This window comes from Chelonoidis abingdonii, chromosome 1 (genome assembly GCF_003597395.2).
Source record: "Chelonoidis abingdonii isolate Lonesome George chromosome 1, CheloAbing_2.0, whole genome shotgun sequence".
Lineage (NCBI taxonomy): Eukaryota > Metazoa > Chordata > Testudines > Testudinidae > Chelonoidis > Chelonoidis abingdonii.
Window position 1 is genome coordinate 9,469,991 of NC_133769.1, and position 15,604 is coordinate 9,485,594.

General features: G+C 46.6%; 1 protein-coding gene across 2 annotated transcripts in view; it reads left to right on the top strand.

Moving 5' to 3' along the window:
• The window catches only part of SHANK3 (SH3 and multiple ankyrin repeat domains 3), a 229,464-nt gene that overhangs the window by 115,371 nt on the left and 98,489 nt on the right, over window positions 1–15,604 (top strand). For both annotated transcript variants that reach the window (XM_032795035.2, XM_032795036.2), the window contains exon 3: window positions 4,221–4,303. In XM_032795035.2, coding sequence (XP_032650926.1) covers window positions 4,221–4,303 — 83 coding nt within the window. The remainder of the gene's footprint in view (window positions 1–4,220; window positions 4,304–15,604) is intronic.

Genomic DNA, 15,604 nt, shown 5'->3' on the forward strand with positions numbered 1-15,604 from the left:
TTTTTAGTGCTAGTTCATCAGCATTACAGTGTGCTTAATTAAGTTAAACTGGTTTTAGTAACATGCCTGTGGCAAGTTTTCCAATACTGTAAGCTTATGTTTGTGTTTCTAAGAGCAAGACAGGCACAGGGGCACCAGTTTAATAATCTCGCCTAGGGCACCATACATCCTAAGGACGGCCCTGCTGCCCGGCCTCACAGAGCATTGGGAAGGTAAATACTTTAAAGTGTGGGGAGTTCTCAGGCACTACGGGAATGAGGGTCCAATCAGTGCCCTAGAAGGATTTGTTAGTGATCCTCATCCGCCCATCCTCATTCACTGCGGCTCTCACTGGGTGACACATCTGCCCTCAGAGGGTAGGAACGGTGTCTTGTGTGTATGGGCCGTGCGCAGTATGTTTGGGCAATACTGGCTTATAACTCATAATGTTATTAGTCATGTGTTCACTCCAGCTGAGGCCTGCACCACTGCATCCATAACTATCGCACCTTAACTTACAAATGCAGGGATAAAAAACCCAAAAAATTGTTGGTCTGTAAAATCTGTGGCCTGTTTTCTCCCTGCTGCCCCTTGTGCCTGGGGAATGCTCCCCTTAAACTTCAGCAATGCCGCCTCATCACGCACCTTCCAAACCCTCCTCACGACTCTCCTTTGCCAGGATCCCTGCAACAATCTGACAGCAGTTAGGCCAGTGCCTGCCATGCTGCCAACAGCGTCTCCTTGTGCTCCCCCATCAGTCTGTGGCCAGCTGGTGTCTCTCGTCTTCACTTGTGAGCTAGCATGGGAGTGCGAGTCCATCACGGGGTTCCTGGGGCTACAGTAATACACACACGAATAAGTAGTGGTACGGCCCCTACTCATCAATCCTACGGAATTCTTGGGGGTGCCACACACCTCTGTATCCCTTACGTAGCTACAGTGCCTGCATTTTCCTGGCATGAATTACTTTGTGTGTGTGTGTGTGTGTGTGTGTAGCAATCCATGGCCACAAACTACACACAGATACTGCAATCTCCATCTAACTATATACAGGCAGCATGGAAATCAAATGTGTGGACTTCTGCTTCAGAAACCCAAGTGTTTCTCCAGCAAACGGAGACAGCTGCTCCACTGACTCAGCTAGCAGAGAGGATTGAAAAATACGCTTGTCAAGCCCTTTTATTTCTGATGGTTCCTTTTGACAGTAAGGACATTTCCACTGCTTGTGTAGCTGCATCATCATTCCACCACGTGAAGATATCCGTTTCCAGCACACTGTAAGAGCTCCTAGGTCTCCCAGGAGAAATGAATATGATATAGTTCCTCTGTAGAAAACTTTTTCTCAGATTTGAACAAGTTTGTCCACATCCTGGACACTCACAGATGAATTAAAAACAAACTTCTGGCACCTCCTCCTGGCTGACGGTTTGTGTTTATAGTTCAGCACTTGTAGATGAGCAGCTATTCAGTGATGCATCCAAAGTTGTATCACATCAGAATAGTCAAAAGGTTCCATAAGGTGTAAATCAGACCCAATCTGTATTTACATCGTTCTTAGCGTTTGAGCCCTGTGAATCCGCAGAGACCTGCTGACCATGTATCCAGATTGCAGATCAGATGTGGATACAGTTTTGTATCTGCACAGGGCTCTACTCAGCATCATGGTATCCAAATGCAGGTGGAGCCAAATTGCCCAGATAAGAAACTGTACGATCCAAGGCAATGAGCCGAACATAACGAGCCAGAGGGTACCGGTGTAATCAGGTCTGATCAGCTCTGTATTGGAGCCTCAAGTATGTTCTGTAGCTCTTCCCAAACAAATGGCAGTGAAAACAGCAGATTCCTTCCCCACATTGGTATCTTTATTTTTTTTTTTTCAGTACTTATCCCTCCTGTGGTTTGGGAAACAGAGGTATTTATAGAACAGGAGCACTTGTGGCACCTTAGAGACTAACAAATTTATTTGAGCATAAGCTTTTGTGGGCTACGGCCCACTTCATCGGATGCATGTAGTGGAAAATATAGTAGGAAGATCTATATATATACACACACAGAGAACATGAAACAATGGGTGTTATCATACACAGTCTAAAGAGAGCGATCAGGTAAGGTGAGCTATTATCAGCAGGAGAGAAAAAATCTTTTTGTAGTGGCAATGAAAATGGTCCGTTTGCAGCGGTTGACAAGAAGTTGGGGGGTAATAAACATGGGGAAATAGTTTTACTTTGTGTGCTTGAATAAAGACTGTGACTGGATGGGTCACTACGCCCATTGTTTCATGTTCTCTGTGTGTGTATATATATAGATCTTCCTACTGTATTTTCCACTGCATGCATCTGATGAAGTGGGGCTGTAGCCCACGAAAGTTTATGCTCAAATAAATTTGTTAGTTTCTAAGGTGCCGCAAGTGCTCCTGTTCTTTTTGCAGATACAGACTAACACGGCTGCGACTCTGAAACCTGAGAGGTGTTTATGCAACTCTATGTATTTACCTATGTAAGAGCCAGGATGTTATTGTTAGTCATTGTATTTATTAGTATCTGGTGGTTCTAGCAGGAACCCGAAGTTGTGTCCCCTCCATTAAGGGGTGTCTACGAGCACACCAAAGCTGCTGGCAGGTTTGGCTACACTCAGTGCAGAATATAAAGGGCCACCTACTAATTCAAACACTGGTCTGCAATGGCTAATGCCACAGTACCAGCTAAGTGCCCACTGCATGCACCTTGAAGTATAGCACTTGGAACCCACCCCCTTTTCAGTCCGGAAATACAGCTCTCTTCTTACTCTGACTGTGGCACACGGCTCCTGCTGTGATGGCGGTGGTATACGAACCTAGCTACAGCGGAGCAATTCCACACACTCAGTCGGCAAAGTGGGAAATCCTTGATCAGCTGTGCTACTCATTCCAGGCAGTAGGGGACAGCAGCACACCGATCCAGCACTGTGTGTAGTGTGTGTGTGTTCAGGGGTGTGTGTCTCTGTATGCAGCGCATGTATCTGGGTGTGTTGAGGGAGTTTCTACTGCAGTGTGTGTGTGTGTGCGCGTGTACGCTCTGTCTGTCTTGCACAGGTGTCTGTCTGTAGCCCTCCCTTCTCCCTCTGGTGCACAGGAACCACGCGGACATGTCCCTGGAGGGTTTACTTCTCCGGGCAGTGCCTGGATGCTTTGGCTCTTTGTTTCTCTGTTGCTGCACTCGGGGTGTATCAGCCTGAATGGCTACACACACGTAGTTGTGGATTTGGGGCTGGCACATTCCCTGCCCTCTTGCTGTGCCTCTGGTGTGTAAAACTCCTTCAGCTGTGCTGTTGAAAAGCACTGAGATCTCTGATTAATTCCACTCTGATGTCAGACATGCGGCTCTGCTGGGAGGGATTTACAGAGCTGCATTTAAGCTCTCGTTCGCTGAGAGAATCTTTCTCTGTTTCGTCCCTCCCCCCTTCCAGCCCCCCCCCACCCCCGCCAGCTCTCTGAAAATGTGTAGACATTTTTCTGTTGAAAGGGTCGCTAAGTCTTGGGGTCGGTTCAGAGCTTTGCATTTGATTCCCTCTCCTTACCACTGGATATTTCTTCATTCTTCTCATCTAGCTGCCACTGAGGACAGAGAGAGTAGCTTTGTTAGAATAGGACAATGAAATGAACACCCCCCCTTTTTTCCTCTAATGACAGCCCGTTACTTAGCAACGGGGGGGGGATTTTAACAGAAGATCAGAGCATCAGGATGAGGAGATAAACTCTGTCATTCTCTCTCCCAGGAAACTTACTAAAGAGCCACCTTCCTTTTGTCAGGCTCCTGATGTTTTCCCCCCAAGAGCCAGCAGGAAAGTCTCAGAGAGAATCCTCCCTGATGGCTGGCTGGCTGCCTCCCCCTGCAACTCCTCTGCTCAGGCGCCCCATTCTTCAGTTACATGCTAAGGGCATCATGTAAAGGGAAGCCCAGTGTGGGATCAGTCAGCTCTCTGCATACACATGCAGGTGACTGAGAGGGGGATCTGTGGGCAGAAGGGAGAGCCAGGCGGCCAGGGCTGACCCCTACCCACACAGGGAGGGAAAGGAGCATTTGCCTTTTTGTTCTGACAGTGGGCAAGGGAGGGAGGGAGAGAGACTGTGCCCAGCTCCGTGCTGAGAGCGATGGTTGTTCTGAAGAGGTCTCCGTGTGAAAGGCAGAGAGGCCACCTGCGCCTGGCAGCATGGTGCTGAAATCTAACCCTAGCACCATTCTCTTGTGCTCTTTCCTGCCCAGTGACTACGTCATCGAGGAGAAGACGGCCGTGCTGCAGAAGAGGGAGCATGAGGGATTCGGGTTTGTGTTGCGAGGGGCCAAAGGTAAGGGCTGGTTTGTTTCGCTCAGCTGGGGCTGGGGCTGGGGCTGGGGCTGGGGCTGGGAGGGAGGGTCCGTGTCTACAGGGCCCTGCTCTGTCTGGCTGCACTGATGTTACACATTGCCAGCAGGGCTCTCCAGGGGCTCTCCCGCCCAGTGTCTCTTGCCCAGGCACACTGGAGTTTAACTCTGTTGATGAACATTGTCCATACCTGGTGTTTGCACTGACTGGTAGTTCCCTGATAGACTCTGCACTGTGCGTAAAGCTCTGCATGCCGAGGAGCTTCCCCTTCAGCTATTGCATGTGGATGGTGTGCATGCCCTGTGCTCTCTGCATGCGTGATTCAGACTGCGAACCCCTCAGAGCAGGGCCCGTGCAGCCCCAGGCCCCCGTGTTGACTGTGAATTTGGAGCCCAGTTACTACAATCCCTGGCTGTGTTGGGGCATAACTCCAAGCTGGGAAGAAGGATCGTGCTGGTGGTGCCTCTGTTCTGAGGCGGCTACTTGTGGTACTGTGCTGTTACCACACCCCCAGTCCTGCCTGATCAGGGTCTCCCCTGCTGGCATCAAGGGGACATTTCCAATCCCCACACACCGTCTTGGGGAATTCCTCGGCTCACGCTGCCAGTGTATCTGGCCCACGCGGTAGCTATTGTGGTTCACATTACTAGGAATTGTTACCAGAAAGAATCCCTCTGGGAAAGAGTGTGATTGAGCTCATATATTGGCATTGAATAACCAGCGTTAGCCCTGAGCTGCAAGCATGTAGAAGGCAGGGGTCTCCTAGGTTAGAGGGTCATTTTTCCAGCAATCTCAGGTTGAAGACTGGGGCAGACTCAGCACTGAAGTGTACTGAGGGATCAGATCAGTATGGGAGAACATAGCCACAGTGATGTCTGTCTGTGTCCCCTCTTGCTGCACAGGAGACATGGTACCTATAGGGAAGGCTTGGAGAGTGGCTGCCAGCTTTGCGTAGGAGATCTGCTCCTTTTTGAGACCTTGCTGTGGGTAGAGACCCTTTTGATTTGGGTTTGAGCCCCACAAGTGATTTCCTCATAGCATTCATTGATTGCCTTTTTCTGCATGTATCACAGAAGGGTTTTGTGTGCAAGTGGGTGTGTCTCTCAGTACATCTATGTTTGTATTTGTGTGTGTGTGTGTGTGTGTGTCCCCTACTCACATCTACTAGTCTGCAAATTGTGTAATGAAACTTCCCCGCCCTCAGCATGACATCTCCCTTTCTCATGGGTTCAGTTGTCATGGTGCGGGGTTACTCCCATAATGACCAGCTTTTCTCCTATTCTCTCAGGCTCTCTCTGTTTCCTCTCCTCAAGTTTGTATGCTCTGTATTTTCTTGTGTCTGCTGATAGCTGGCGGAAGAGACTCCAGGCAGATTAGACAATGGGCATTTGGCTGTGGGGCTCTGCAGCCAAATGAGTCTTTGTGGGATTTTTGGTATAAATATGGCTTAGCATCTGTGTGACTCTAAGAGCCACAACACTGCTGTCAGTGGCCGGGGGAAGCATATGGCTCTGGAGGGTCATGGGCTGAAGGTAGCTTTGAGGGCAGGCCTTGTAGGGGTGAAGGTCTCTGATTAGTGAGGTGTGGATGTGGCTCACTTGGGAACCCATTACCTTCCCATGGTCACAAACTGTTAATCCAGGAGTCATCCTTGATCCCTCTCTCTCCTTTACCTTCCCCTGCTTAAAGCTACTGCCAAACCTGCTTCTTCCTCTGTAACGTGCCCCCATCCACTCATCCTCCTTTCCCACTCCCAGAGGCCTTGCCCATGCCCTGGTGTCACCCAGCCTGGGCTGCAGGCTCCATCTTTCTGGATAACCTGCTCACCCCTCCCACCTGTTTATGTGACCATAGAAAACATAGAAAAGCCCCCATCCCTTCCTGTGCCCAGTGTTATCACAATGAGCTTAAAGGGCGTTTCCTGCTCCCAGAGTAATGGCACGCACAGACAAGGCGCTGATGTCTGTTCACCCCACAGCAGCCATAATTTTATTATTGATTTGGCATATCCTTGGGCCGGGTGCGGGGTAGACATACAGGAACAGGTGGGCCCTGCCTCAGGGACTTTGCCATCTAAACGAGGGCTTGGCAGTTAGATGAATAGTGAAAACCCCAGCTAGGTGAATCAGAGTGAAAAAACCAGATGGGTTATGAGCCCCCATGCTTGAAGGCAGGCTGCAGCCACTAGCTGACTGGGTTGGGGGAGAAGCAGCCCCACTCGTCAGGTTATTCCCTACATGGTTTTTGTACTTTCCTATGAAGCAGGTGGTCCCGAGTCTGGTTGGAGCTGGGATCCGGGGCTAATCCTGTTCCTATTTCTCTTCCAAATGCTGTTGCTGAACACCTCTTCTTGTCCTGCCTCTCTGAACCTGTCATCTATCCCCTTCCTTTTTCAATTCCCTTCGTTGGCTCTACCAGTCTCAGATTCAAACTCTTTGTTCTCACTGTCAGGTCTCAGCCCAGCTCTGCCCTTGCCTGCCTCTCCTCTCTCATCACTTGCTGCTTCCTGGCCCGGGACCTGCACTCTACCAACTCCACTTGCCTCCATCTACCATGAGCACTTCCACCTTCCCTTACTCTCCTCTGTGCCTGGAATAACTTCCTTGGTCCTACAGGCCACACAATGTCCTTCTCTTCAAATCCCAGTGTTGTATGTCCGATGCCGAGCCACACACTTGCACCAAACTAATTATTGAAAAGTAAACAAAGCACAAATGGAAGACGTATCTCTAATGTGGTGTATCCACTGCAGAGTCAAAGGAAAGGATGATGCTGTGGTTAGGATGCTAGTCCGGGACTCTGGAACCATAATTCACAGATTCCAAGGCCAAAAGGGACCATTGTGATCCTCTATATCACAGCCCATCGAGCTTCCCCAAAATAATTAGCTCCTTTCTTCGTCACAGACTTCCTGTGTGGCCATGAGCAAGTCTCTGTGTGCCTTTCTGTACTCTGAGATGACTGAACTTTCCAACCTCACATGGGTGATGTAGGATAAATCTGTTACAGATTGTGAGATGTTGTGGTACTTCAGTGATAGATACGCCTTATTTCATTACGCATCCCTTCCTAACCCACTGACCTCTGTCTTTTGTCATCTTCATCGTTGGTGTGGAAGAGGCTTAAGGTTTGGTACTTGATGTCCTGGTTTGGGGATTACACTCTTTGCGGGACTGCATGATGCATTGCCGCAGTGATGAAGTAGCACTTCCCATTGCAGGGAGTCGATCCACTAGCAATATAGAAATATTCAAAGTACTAGAAAATAGCAGCTTAAGAAATCCAGTCGTCAGCCGTAGTCCAGGTGGAATCCCCTGGTCTCAGTTGTGATTCTGGGACAGCGGGAAGAAGACTCATGCTTGCAGCTCATGGTGTTAGCATACAGTTGGTTTTTGTAAATCCACCACCATCCTCAATTTAGTGGTGGCTGAGACACTTGACCTTCCTTGAACTTCTTTGGTTCATGCTTCTGGTCCTGCTTTGTCTTTGAGCCTTTGTCCAGAGAGCTAGTGGAACCAGTTCGGAGTGGGTGTGACCATGCACACTTTGTCTGTCCTCACCTGTATCGGGCACCCCACCCTCAACGTGGTCTTCCTTGGTATAAGAGTCCTAGAATGAAATAAACACTGGAGTTGTCTTAGTTACAGGGTAAGCAGCCTGGTCCCTGAGATTCCTCTCTTGCCTGGTGATTTATCTGATCTGTTTTTGGAATTGAGAGAAATTGCTCCGAATGAGTTCAATTATTCTCACCAACTCAAACTCTTCTGTGCATTTTCTCTGTATCTCACAGCTTCCATGGCAACTTTTAGACTATACTAGGTCATTCTGGGCTCAGTCATCACCTGGTGGCGGGATGCAACACTCTGATCTTCACGATGGGACTGGACATTGGAGATGTGAAAATGACATATCCCCTCTTCCTCCACACCACCACCTCTTCTAGGCTGAGGCCAAGAACTCCCCTCATGCCTGAGGAGATGGACGTGCTAGTTTCAGTGCCTGCCCTAGGAGGCTGATAAGCACAGCTGATTCCAGACATTTCTGGGGCTATGTCTAGAGTGATGGTGAGGGGTATGATTTTCCTGCTCATGTACTCAAGCTCACACTAGCTGTCATCAGGCTAGTGCAAGTACAAATAGCAGCGTATCCACGGTAGCAGGGGGAGCAGCAGCAGAGGCACGGCTTAGCCATGCCAAGTATACACCCAGCAGTTTCAGGTGGGTTCCTACTTGGCATGGCTAAGCCATGGCACTGCAGCAACACTGCTCTTTATACCCACACTAGCTCAATGAGTGTACGCGAGCAGAAGAAATCACACCTCTAGCTCATAGGATATACCTTGCCCAAGGCAAGAGACGCTCTCCTCTCCCGCAGAACCACTCTGCCCAGGGTGGGGTCTGCATCGTCCCACATTTCAGGTAAGTTTGTCTCAGTGCACAAACTTGGAGTCTTCTAAAGAGCAAAGTTCATTAGAGCTACTCACCGCCCCTTCCTCCTCTTTTCCTGCAGAGCTCGAGGGTAAAAAGGGGGACTTGCCCCAGGCGATGGCTGAAGCTGCAGTGAGCTCAGAATTCGTTCACTTAAATTCTTGGCCACCCTCATGTGTTTTTCTCATACCCCACTGGGGCCTCTTGTTGTGTATATGTAGTGTGTGTGTCAGCTTGCCTTTTACAGCAAAGAAACACAAAACATGAGTGGAAGCCAGGCAAGGGTGCCTCTATGCTGTGGGCTTTGTACAGACCTGCAATGACCAGAAGGGCCACCTCAGACTTCTTCTGACCAAGGGAGGCTTGTCAACCCCAGTTGACTCTGCTGGTTACTGTGCAACCAGCATCAGCTTTGGAGAACCGCTTGCCCAAATGGTTCTGTGCCCAGCGTAAGCCATCCCTAGATATCTGGGTTGATGTTGAGATCCTCTGTCTTTCTATGCTGACTGAATTCAGTGCTGGGGGTCTGGATTTAAGGATTTATGTGGATGGCACTGCCAAGGGGCATGGCCACTCCCCAGAATGTCCAAATGATCTTCATGGGGGACTCCAGTTTGAGTGACACATGCTGGAGGTCTCATGGTGCCAGCAGTAAAACACCCTGGGAATTTCTAAACATTACAGGTGACAATTTCATAACTCAGAAAGTGTTGCCACCGGCATAAGGGAATCCTTTGTTAGACCTTGTCTTAACGGATTAAGAGGCCTTGATCACAGGACTAAAAATTAATGGTAGATTAGGTACAAATGATCATGACTAAGGCAAAGATTTAGTTAGGGATATTTTTAGTACAGGTCAGGGACAGGTCTGGGTTTATGGACCCTGACCTGTCCATGACTTGTACTAAAAATACCCCTGACTAAATCTTATCTGCTTTGGGGGTTGACCTGGGACCGCTGTTGCTCTAGCAGTCCCTGGAGCCAGCCACACCCACTGCTGCAACTGCAGAAATCCCAGAGGTCCCGGAAAGTCACGACATCCGTGACCACTGTGACAGACTCACAGTCTTAACCATGACTGGGTCATATTTATAATGTGCAAGTAGATTAAAGTCCAGACCAGTTATATATAAACTTGGTGCTTTAATAGTATAATTCCCAATTATCATTCACATTTTTCTGATTACATTCTTCCTCTTAGCTGATCTGGCTCATTTTTTTCCGCTCTGTGAAATTGGCCCTATTAAAGCACTGTGACAGACCCAGGCCAGTGGGGTACAGGAGTCTGGCAGAGGGCAAATATACTGGTCACTGGCTGAGTAGTTTTCTGTTCCCTGAGTGACCAGAGCAGGGGCTGCACTGGAGTAATCAGGAACCTGCTAGAACCAATTAAGGCAGACAGGCTGATTAGAACACCTGCAGCCAATCAAGGCAGGCTAATCAAGGCACCTGCGGTTTTTAAAAAGGAGCTCACTCCGGCAGGGAGGGGGAGCCAGAGGAGAGAAATGTGTTGAGGAGCTGGGAGCAAGAGGCCACAAGGAGTCGAGAGTGAGAGGCTGTGCTGCTGGAGGACTAAGGAGTACAAGCGTTATCAGACACCGGGGAAGACCTGTGGTGAGGATAAAGAGATGTTTGGAGGAGGCCATGGGAAGTAGCCCAGGAGTTGTTAGCCTGTCATGCAGCCGTTACAGGAGGCAGTATAGACAGCTGCAATCCACGGGGCCCTGGGCTGGAACCCAGAGTAGAGGGCGGGCCCGGGTTCCCCCTAAAACTCCCAACTTCTGATCCGACACACGAGGAGTTGATCCAGACTGTGGGGAAGATCACTGAGGTGAGCAAATTTGCCAATAAGCACAGGACCCACCAAGGTAGAGGAGGAACTTCGTCACAGCACCAAGTGTGTGTGTGTGTGTATGTATATATGGAAGAAGGAGAAAGTTGATAGCAATTACTATAATTCAGAAGTTAGGACGTGTAGAAAATTGGATAAGGGGGAAGCAAAAAGACACAAGGAGAAAGCTGTAACCAGCAGAGTTAAGGACAATAAGAAGGAGTTTTTTAAATATATTAGGACCAAAAGAATTCCTGACAATGCTGTTGGTCCATTATTAGATGGAAGTAACAGAATTATCAATAGTAATGCAGAAAAAGGCAGACGTGTTCAATAAATATTTCTGTTCTCTACTTGGGGGGAAAATAGATGATATAGTCTCATCATGTGGTGATGACACACTCTTTCCATTCCACTAATAACTTGGGAAGATGTTAAACAGAAGCTACAAAAGTTAGACATTTTGAAATCAGGAGGTTCAGATAACTTGCATCCAAGAGTTTTAAAAGAGCCAGTGGAGAAGCTCACTGGACCATTAATGTTGATTTTCAATATGTTTGCAATACCAGGGAAGTTCCAGAAGACTGGAAGAAAGTGAATGTTGAGTGAATTTTTTAAAAAGGGAAAATGAGATGACCTGGGGAATTATATGCCTGTCCATCAATCCCAAACAAGATAATGAAGTGGCTGGTATGGGACTTGATAAAGAATTAACAGAGGATAATGTAGTTAATGCAAATCAACATGGATTTATGGAAAATAGACCCTCTCAAACTAGTTTGATCTTTTTGATGAGATTATAGATTTGGTAGACAAAGGTAGTAATGGTGATGTAATATACTTAGACTTCTGTAAGGAGTTTGACTTGGTACCGCACGACATATTGACTTAAAAAAGCATAATAATATGACATTTACATGTCACACATTAATGGACTAAAATTGGCTAACTGATAGATCACAGAATGTAATTGTAAATGGGGAAATCTTCATTCAGTGGTGTGTTTCCAGTGGAGTCCAACACATTTCTATCAATGACATGGAAGAAAACAAAATCATCACTGATTAAGTTTGTAGATGACACAAAACTTGGAGAGTGGTAAAGAGTGAAGAGAACAGGTCACTCATTCAGACTGATCTAGATCACTTGGTAAACTGGGTGCAGGCAAACAATGAATATACATTTTAATATGGCTAAATGGAAATGTGCACAATCTAGGAACAAGGAAAGAAGGCCACACTTACAGGATGGTGGACTCTATACTGGGTAGCAATGTCTCTGACCAAGATTTGGGGGCTGGGGTGAATGAGCAGTGGAACAGGAGTTCTCAGTGTGATACTCTGTCCAAAAGAACTAATACAAGCGTGGGATGCTGTGACGGTGCTGCCCATGGGAGCCAGCTGAGGTTACTCAATCAGGGTGAACTGCAAACAAAACAGGGCAGACAAATCCCAAACGCTGGTGGTTATTCCACTACTTAGATTTACCAACCAGCACAAAACAGCTTGGCTTTGTATAGCACCTTCCTGCGTTATTAAGAAGTTTAAACCACCAGTTCCCTTAAAGTGCCCAGCCCTCAGGCCTCACGTCCAGACACGACCTGTCAGGATAATGATGATGATTCCTTGAAAATCTTTACTTCATCATTATAAAAGGAAAAGGTTTCTGTCCAATCACCAAAGGATCAGCCATATACCCGCACAGAAGTTCAATGATAACTTAGATCTTAACCCACAATACCACCTCTAATAGGCCCAAATCTTTATTGCCTCAAGCTAAAATATTTTATTAGGACACACAAGGAGGAGTTGATTGGTTAAAAAAGCATCAATACAACAGGACAAGCGACTTGAATTCAAATTCTTAGAGGCCTCAGATATGTAGTACGAGGTTGAAGCTATATAGTTGCCAAAGAGCTCTTTTTAGAAAATAGATCACACGAGAGTTTATACGTCCCACATGTCCAGATTCAGGGTGATCGCAAGTTAATGACTGGGATCGCACAGTCCGTTGTGGCCTTAAGGTTTCCCCCTCTTGAAACCAACAGCAGAATCTTGAGATGCAAGAAGGATCGTGTCCCAGGTCTTATACATTTGCCAAAGCCCAGGCCTTATCGCCTGAGAAAAACAATGTCGGCTTAAACTCCTCCTGTCTTCCAAACATCCTGGCATATTAAGCACAGGGCTAAATTCATCTCCATTAAATAGTTCAGAGATACGGGTTACCACACCACCTTCAAAGAGACACAATAAGACAATCAACACCTATTTCACTCCCAGTAATCATCTTAAATGCTAATATTCTTCTGGTTGATCTTTGAATCCAAAGCTATAAGCTTAAGCACCTCACTGGTTCTTAGAAGTTTTGCTGGCATCCCAAGACCTGAGCAAACATCTACCCTTCGATCTCTAACAATGCAGATTTACATTTCAAAGCTCTATTCATTTACATATCTTGCTAACCAGTTCTTAAGGTTCACCCATGGGTCAGGTTAGTCGGTGAGGTGAGTTAATTAACTCTTTCTGGCCCTGTCATCTTTCAGTGAGATATTATATTATACTCATAACGTCACAGATGCATAAACAGGGGAATCTCAAGTTGGGGTAGATTCAACTTCTGTCTTTGGCACTGTGTGACCACCACTGGAATCCTGTGTCCTGTTCTGGTGCCCACAATTCAAGAATGATGTTGATAAATTGCAGTGGAGTCAGAGAAGAGCCATGAAAATGATTAAAGGATTAGAAAATATGCCTGACAGTGATAGGTTCAAAGAGCTCGATCTTTTTATCTTGATAACGGGATTAAAAGGTTGACTTGATTACAGTCTATAAGTATTTACATGATGAACATATATTTCATAATGGCTCTTCGATCAGCAGGAAAAGGTGTAATAGGATCCAATGGCTTGAACTTGGAGCAGACCTATTCAGACTGGAAATAAAGCATACATTTTTAACAGTGAGTGTAATTAATCATTGAAACGATTTACTAAATGCTGTGATGAATTCTCCATCAATGGCAATTTTCAAATCACAATTGGCTGTTTTTCTATAAGCTCTGCTCCAGGGATTAATTTGGGGAAGTTCTCTGGTTTATGCTATACAGGAGGTCAAACTAGATTATCACAATGGTTCCTTCTGGCCTTCGGTTCTATGAATTTTTGGAGCCCCTTCCTGTCCCATGAGGGAAGGAAGATAGAAGGCAAAGGATTCTGGAAGTGAACACTGCCGAGTTAAGTGGTATAAGGTAGAGGGTTTTGGTTTTATGGATCATCTGCCCCCCTTCTGTGGGGAGAGAGGGCTGAATACTTCAGGTGGTCTCCATCTCAGTAAAAGGGGGACCAAGTTCCTCGAGGACAACTGGCTAGAGTAGTCAGAAGGGGATTGAACTAATAACAAAAGAGGAGAGTGAAAACAGAGAACAAATGAGCATGCAGCACAAAATGTAGATGTTGAGAACAAAATTAATCAAGACACCAAAGTACATAGGGAGAAGAAATTCTTTAATTGCTGATACACCAATGCTAGGAGCTTGGGTAACAAACGAGAATTGGAATTGCTAATTTAGTAGCATAAATTCGATCTAGTTGGTATTACTGAAACCTGGTGGGATGATTCACCATGATTGGAATGTTAAAATCAATAGTTATAATCTATTTAAGAAGGATTGAGTGGGCCAACGGGGAGTGGCACTCTGTCAGAAAAATAACACTGCCTGTTTCCAAGGCATTAGAATCATAAAATCATAGAAGATTAGGGTTGGAAGGGACCTCAGGAGATCATCTAGTCCCACCCTTGCTCAAAGCAGGACCAATTCCCAACTAAATCATCCCAGCCAGGGCTTTGTCAAGCCTGACCTTAAAAACCTCTAAGGAAGGAGATTCCACCACCTCCCTAGCTAATCCATTCCAGTGCTTCACCACACTCCTAGTGAAAAAGTTTTTCCTAATATCCAACCTAGACCTCCCCCACTGCAACTTGAGACCATTGCTCCTTGTTCTGTCATCAGGTACCACTGAGAACAGTCTAGATCCATCCCCTTTGGACCCCTTCTCTGCCATGGCTTGCAGGGGAGTGGAAAAGACTCAGAAGCCTCTTGCCATTCTGCCCTGGAGGAAATTCCTTTGCCGACCAATACTATGGCGATTCAGGCTAAACCTGGGGCAGGAGGTTGTGGCAGGCTTCCCAGCAGCAAGTCAGGAAAGACGATTTTCTGCAATAAACTCTGATTGATCCATCGCAGGACCATTGAGAGACTATGCTGCTAATCCAAGAACAATGCCAAAATTGAAACTTCCTATCATATCATCTTCCATAATTATCAAGTATAGTCTTAAAGCAAGATATGTCTTTTGCCTGCCCACTATCCTCTTGAAGGGCTTGATCAGAATTATTTCCTTACATGTTAGAGTCTTCGTCTAATTTCAAGTCGTGACTTCCTAGTGTCCAGTTTTGTACCCATATTGACCTTGTGGTCTACATGAGTTACTAGCTTAAATAATTCCTGAATCCTCTCCTAATGTTAATCTCTTTGTATATTATGAGCAAGTTCCCCGAGTCTTCTTTTTGGTCAGCTAACAAGCAGCTCTTGGTTCCTTTCTAAGGCAGGTTTTCTTCTATCGGGTCATTCTGTAGCCTGTGCTGTGAACCTGTTCCGTTTTGATATCCTTCTTAAACATGGGAAACCGACTGCAGCACAATATTCCAGGTGGGGTCTCACGCGCCGCTATATAACCGGCACGTCACCTCCTTATCCTTGCTGGAATTACCTGCCTGATGCATCGCCGTAAGACCGCAGTTGCTTGTTTTTAGACGGCAGTTATCGCAGTGGGCGCTCATAGTCATCCTGCGATCAACCAATACCAAGTCTTCTCCTCGCTCTGTTGTTCACAGTGATGTGTCCCCAATGCTTATATCGGTAAAATTCTTATTATTTAATCCCTGATGAGTGCAGGACCTTGCACTTTTCGACTATATTAATTTCATCTATTACTACTACTCAGTTTAAAGGTCATCTCTCATCTTTT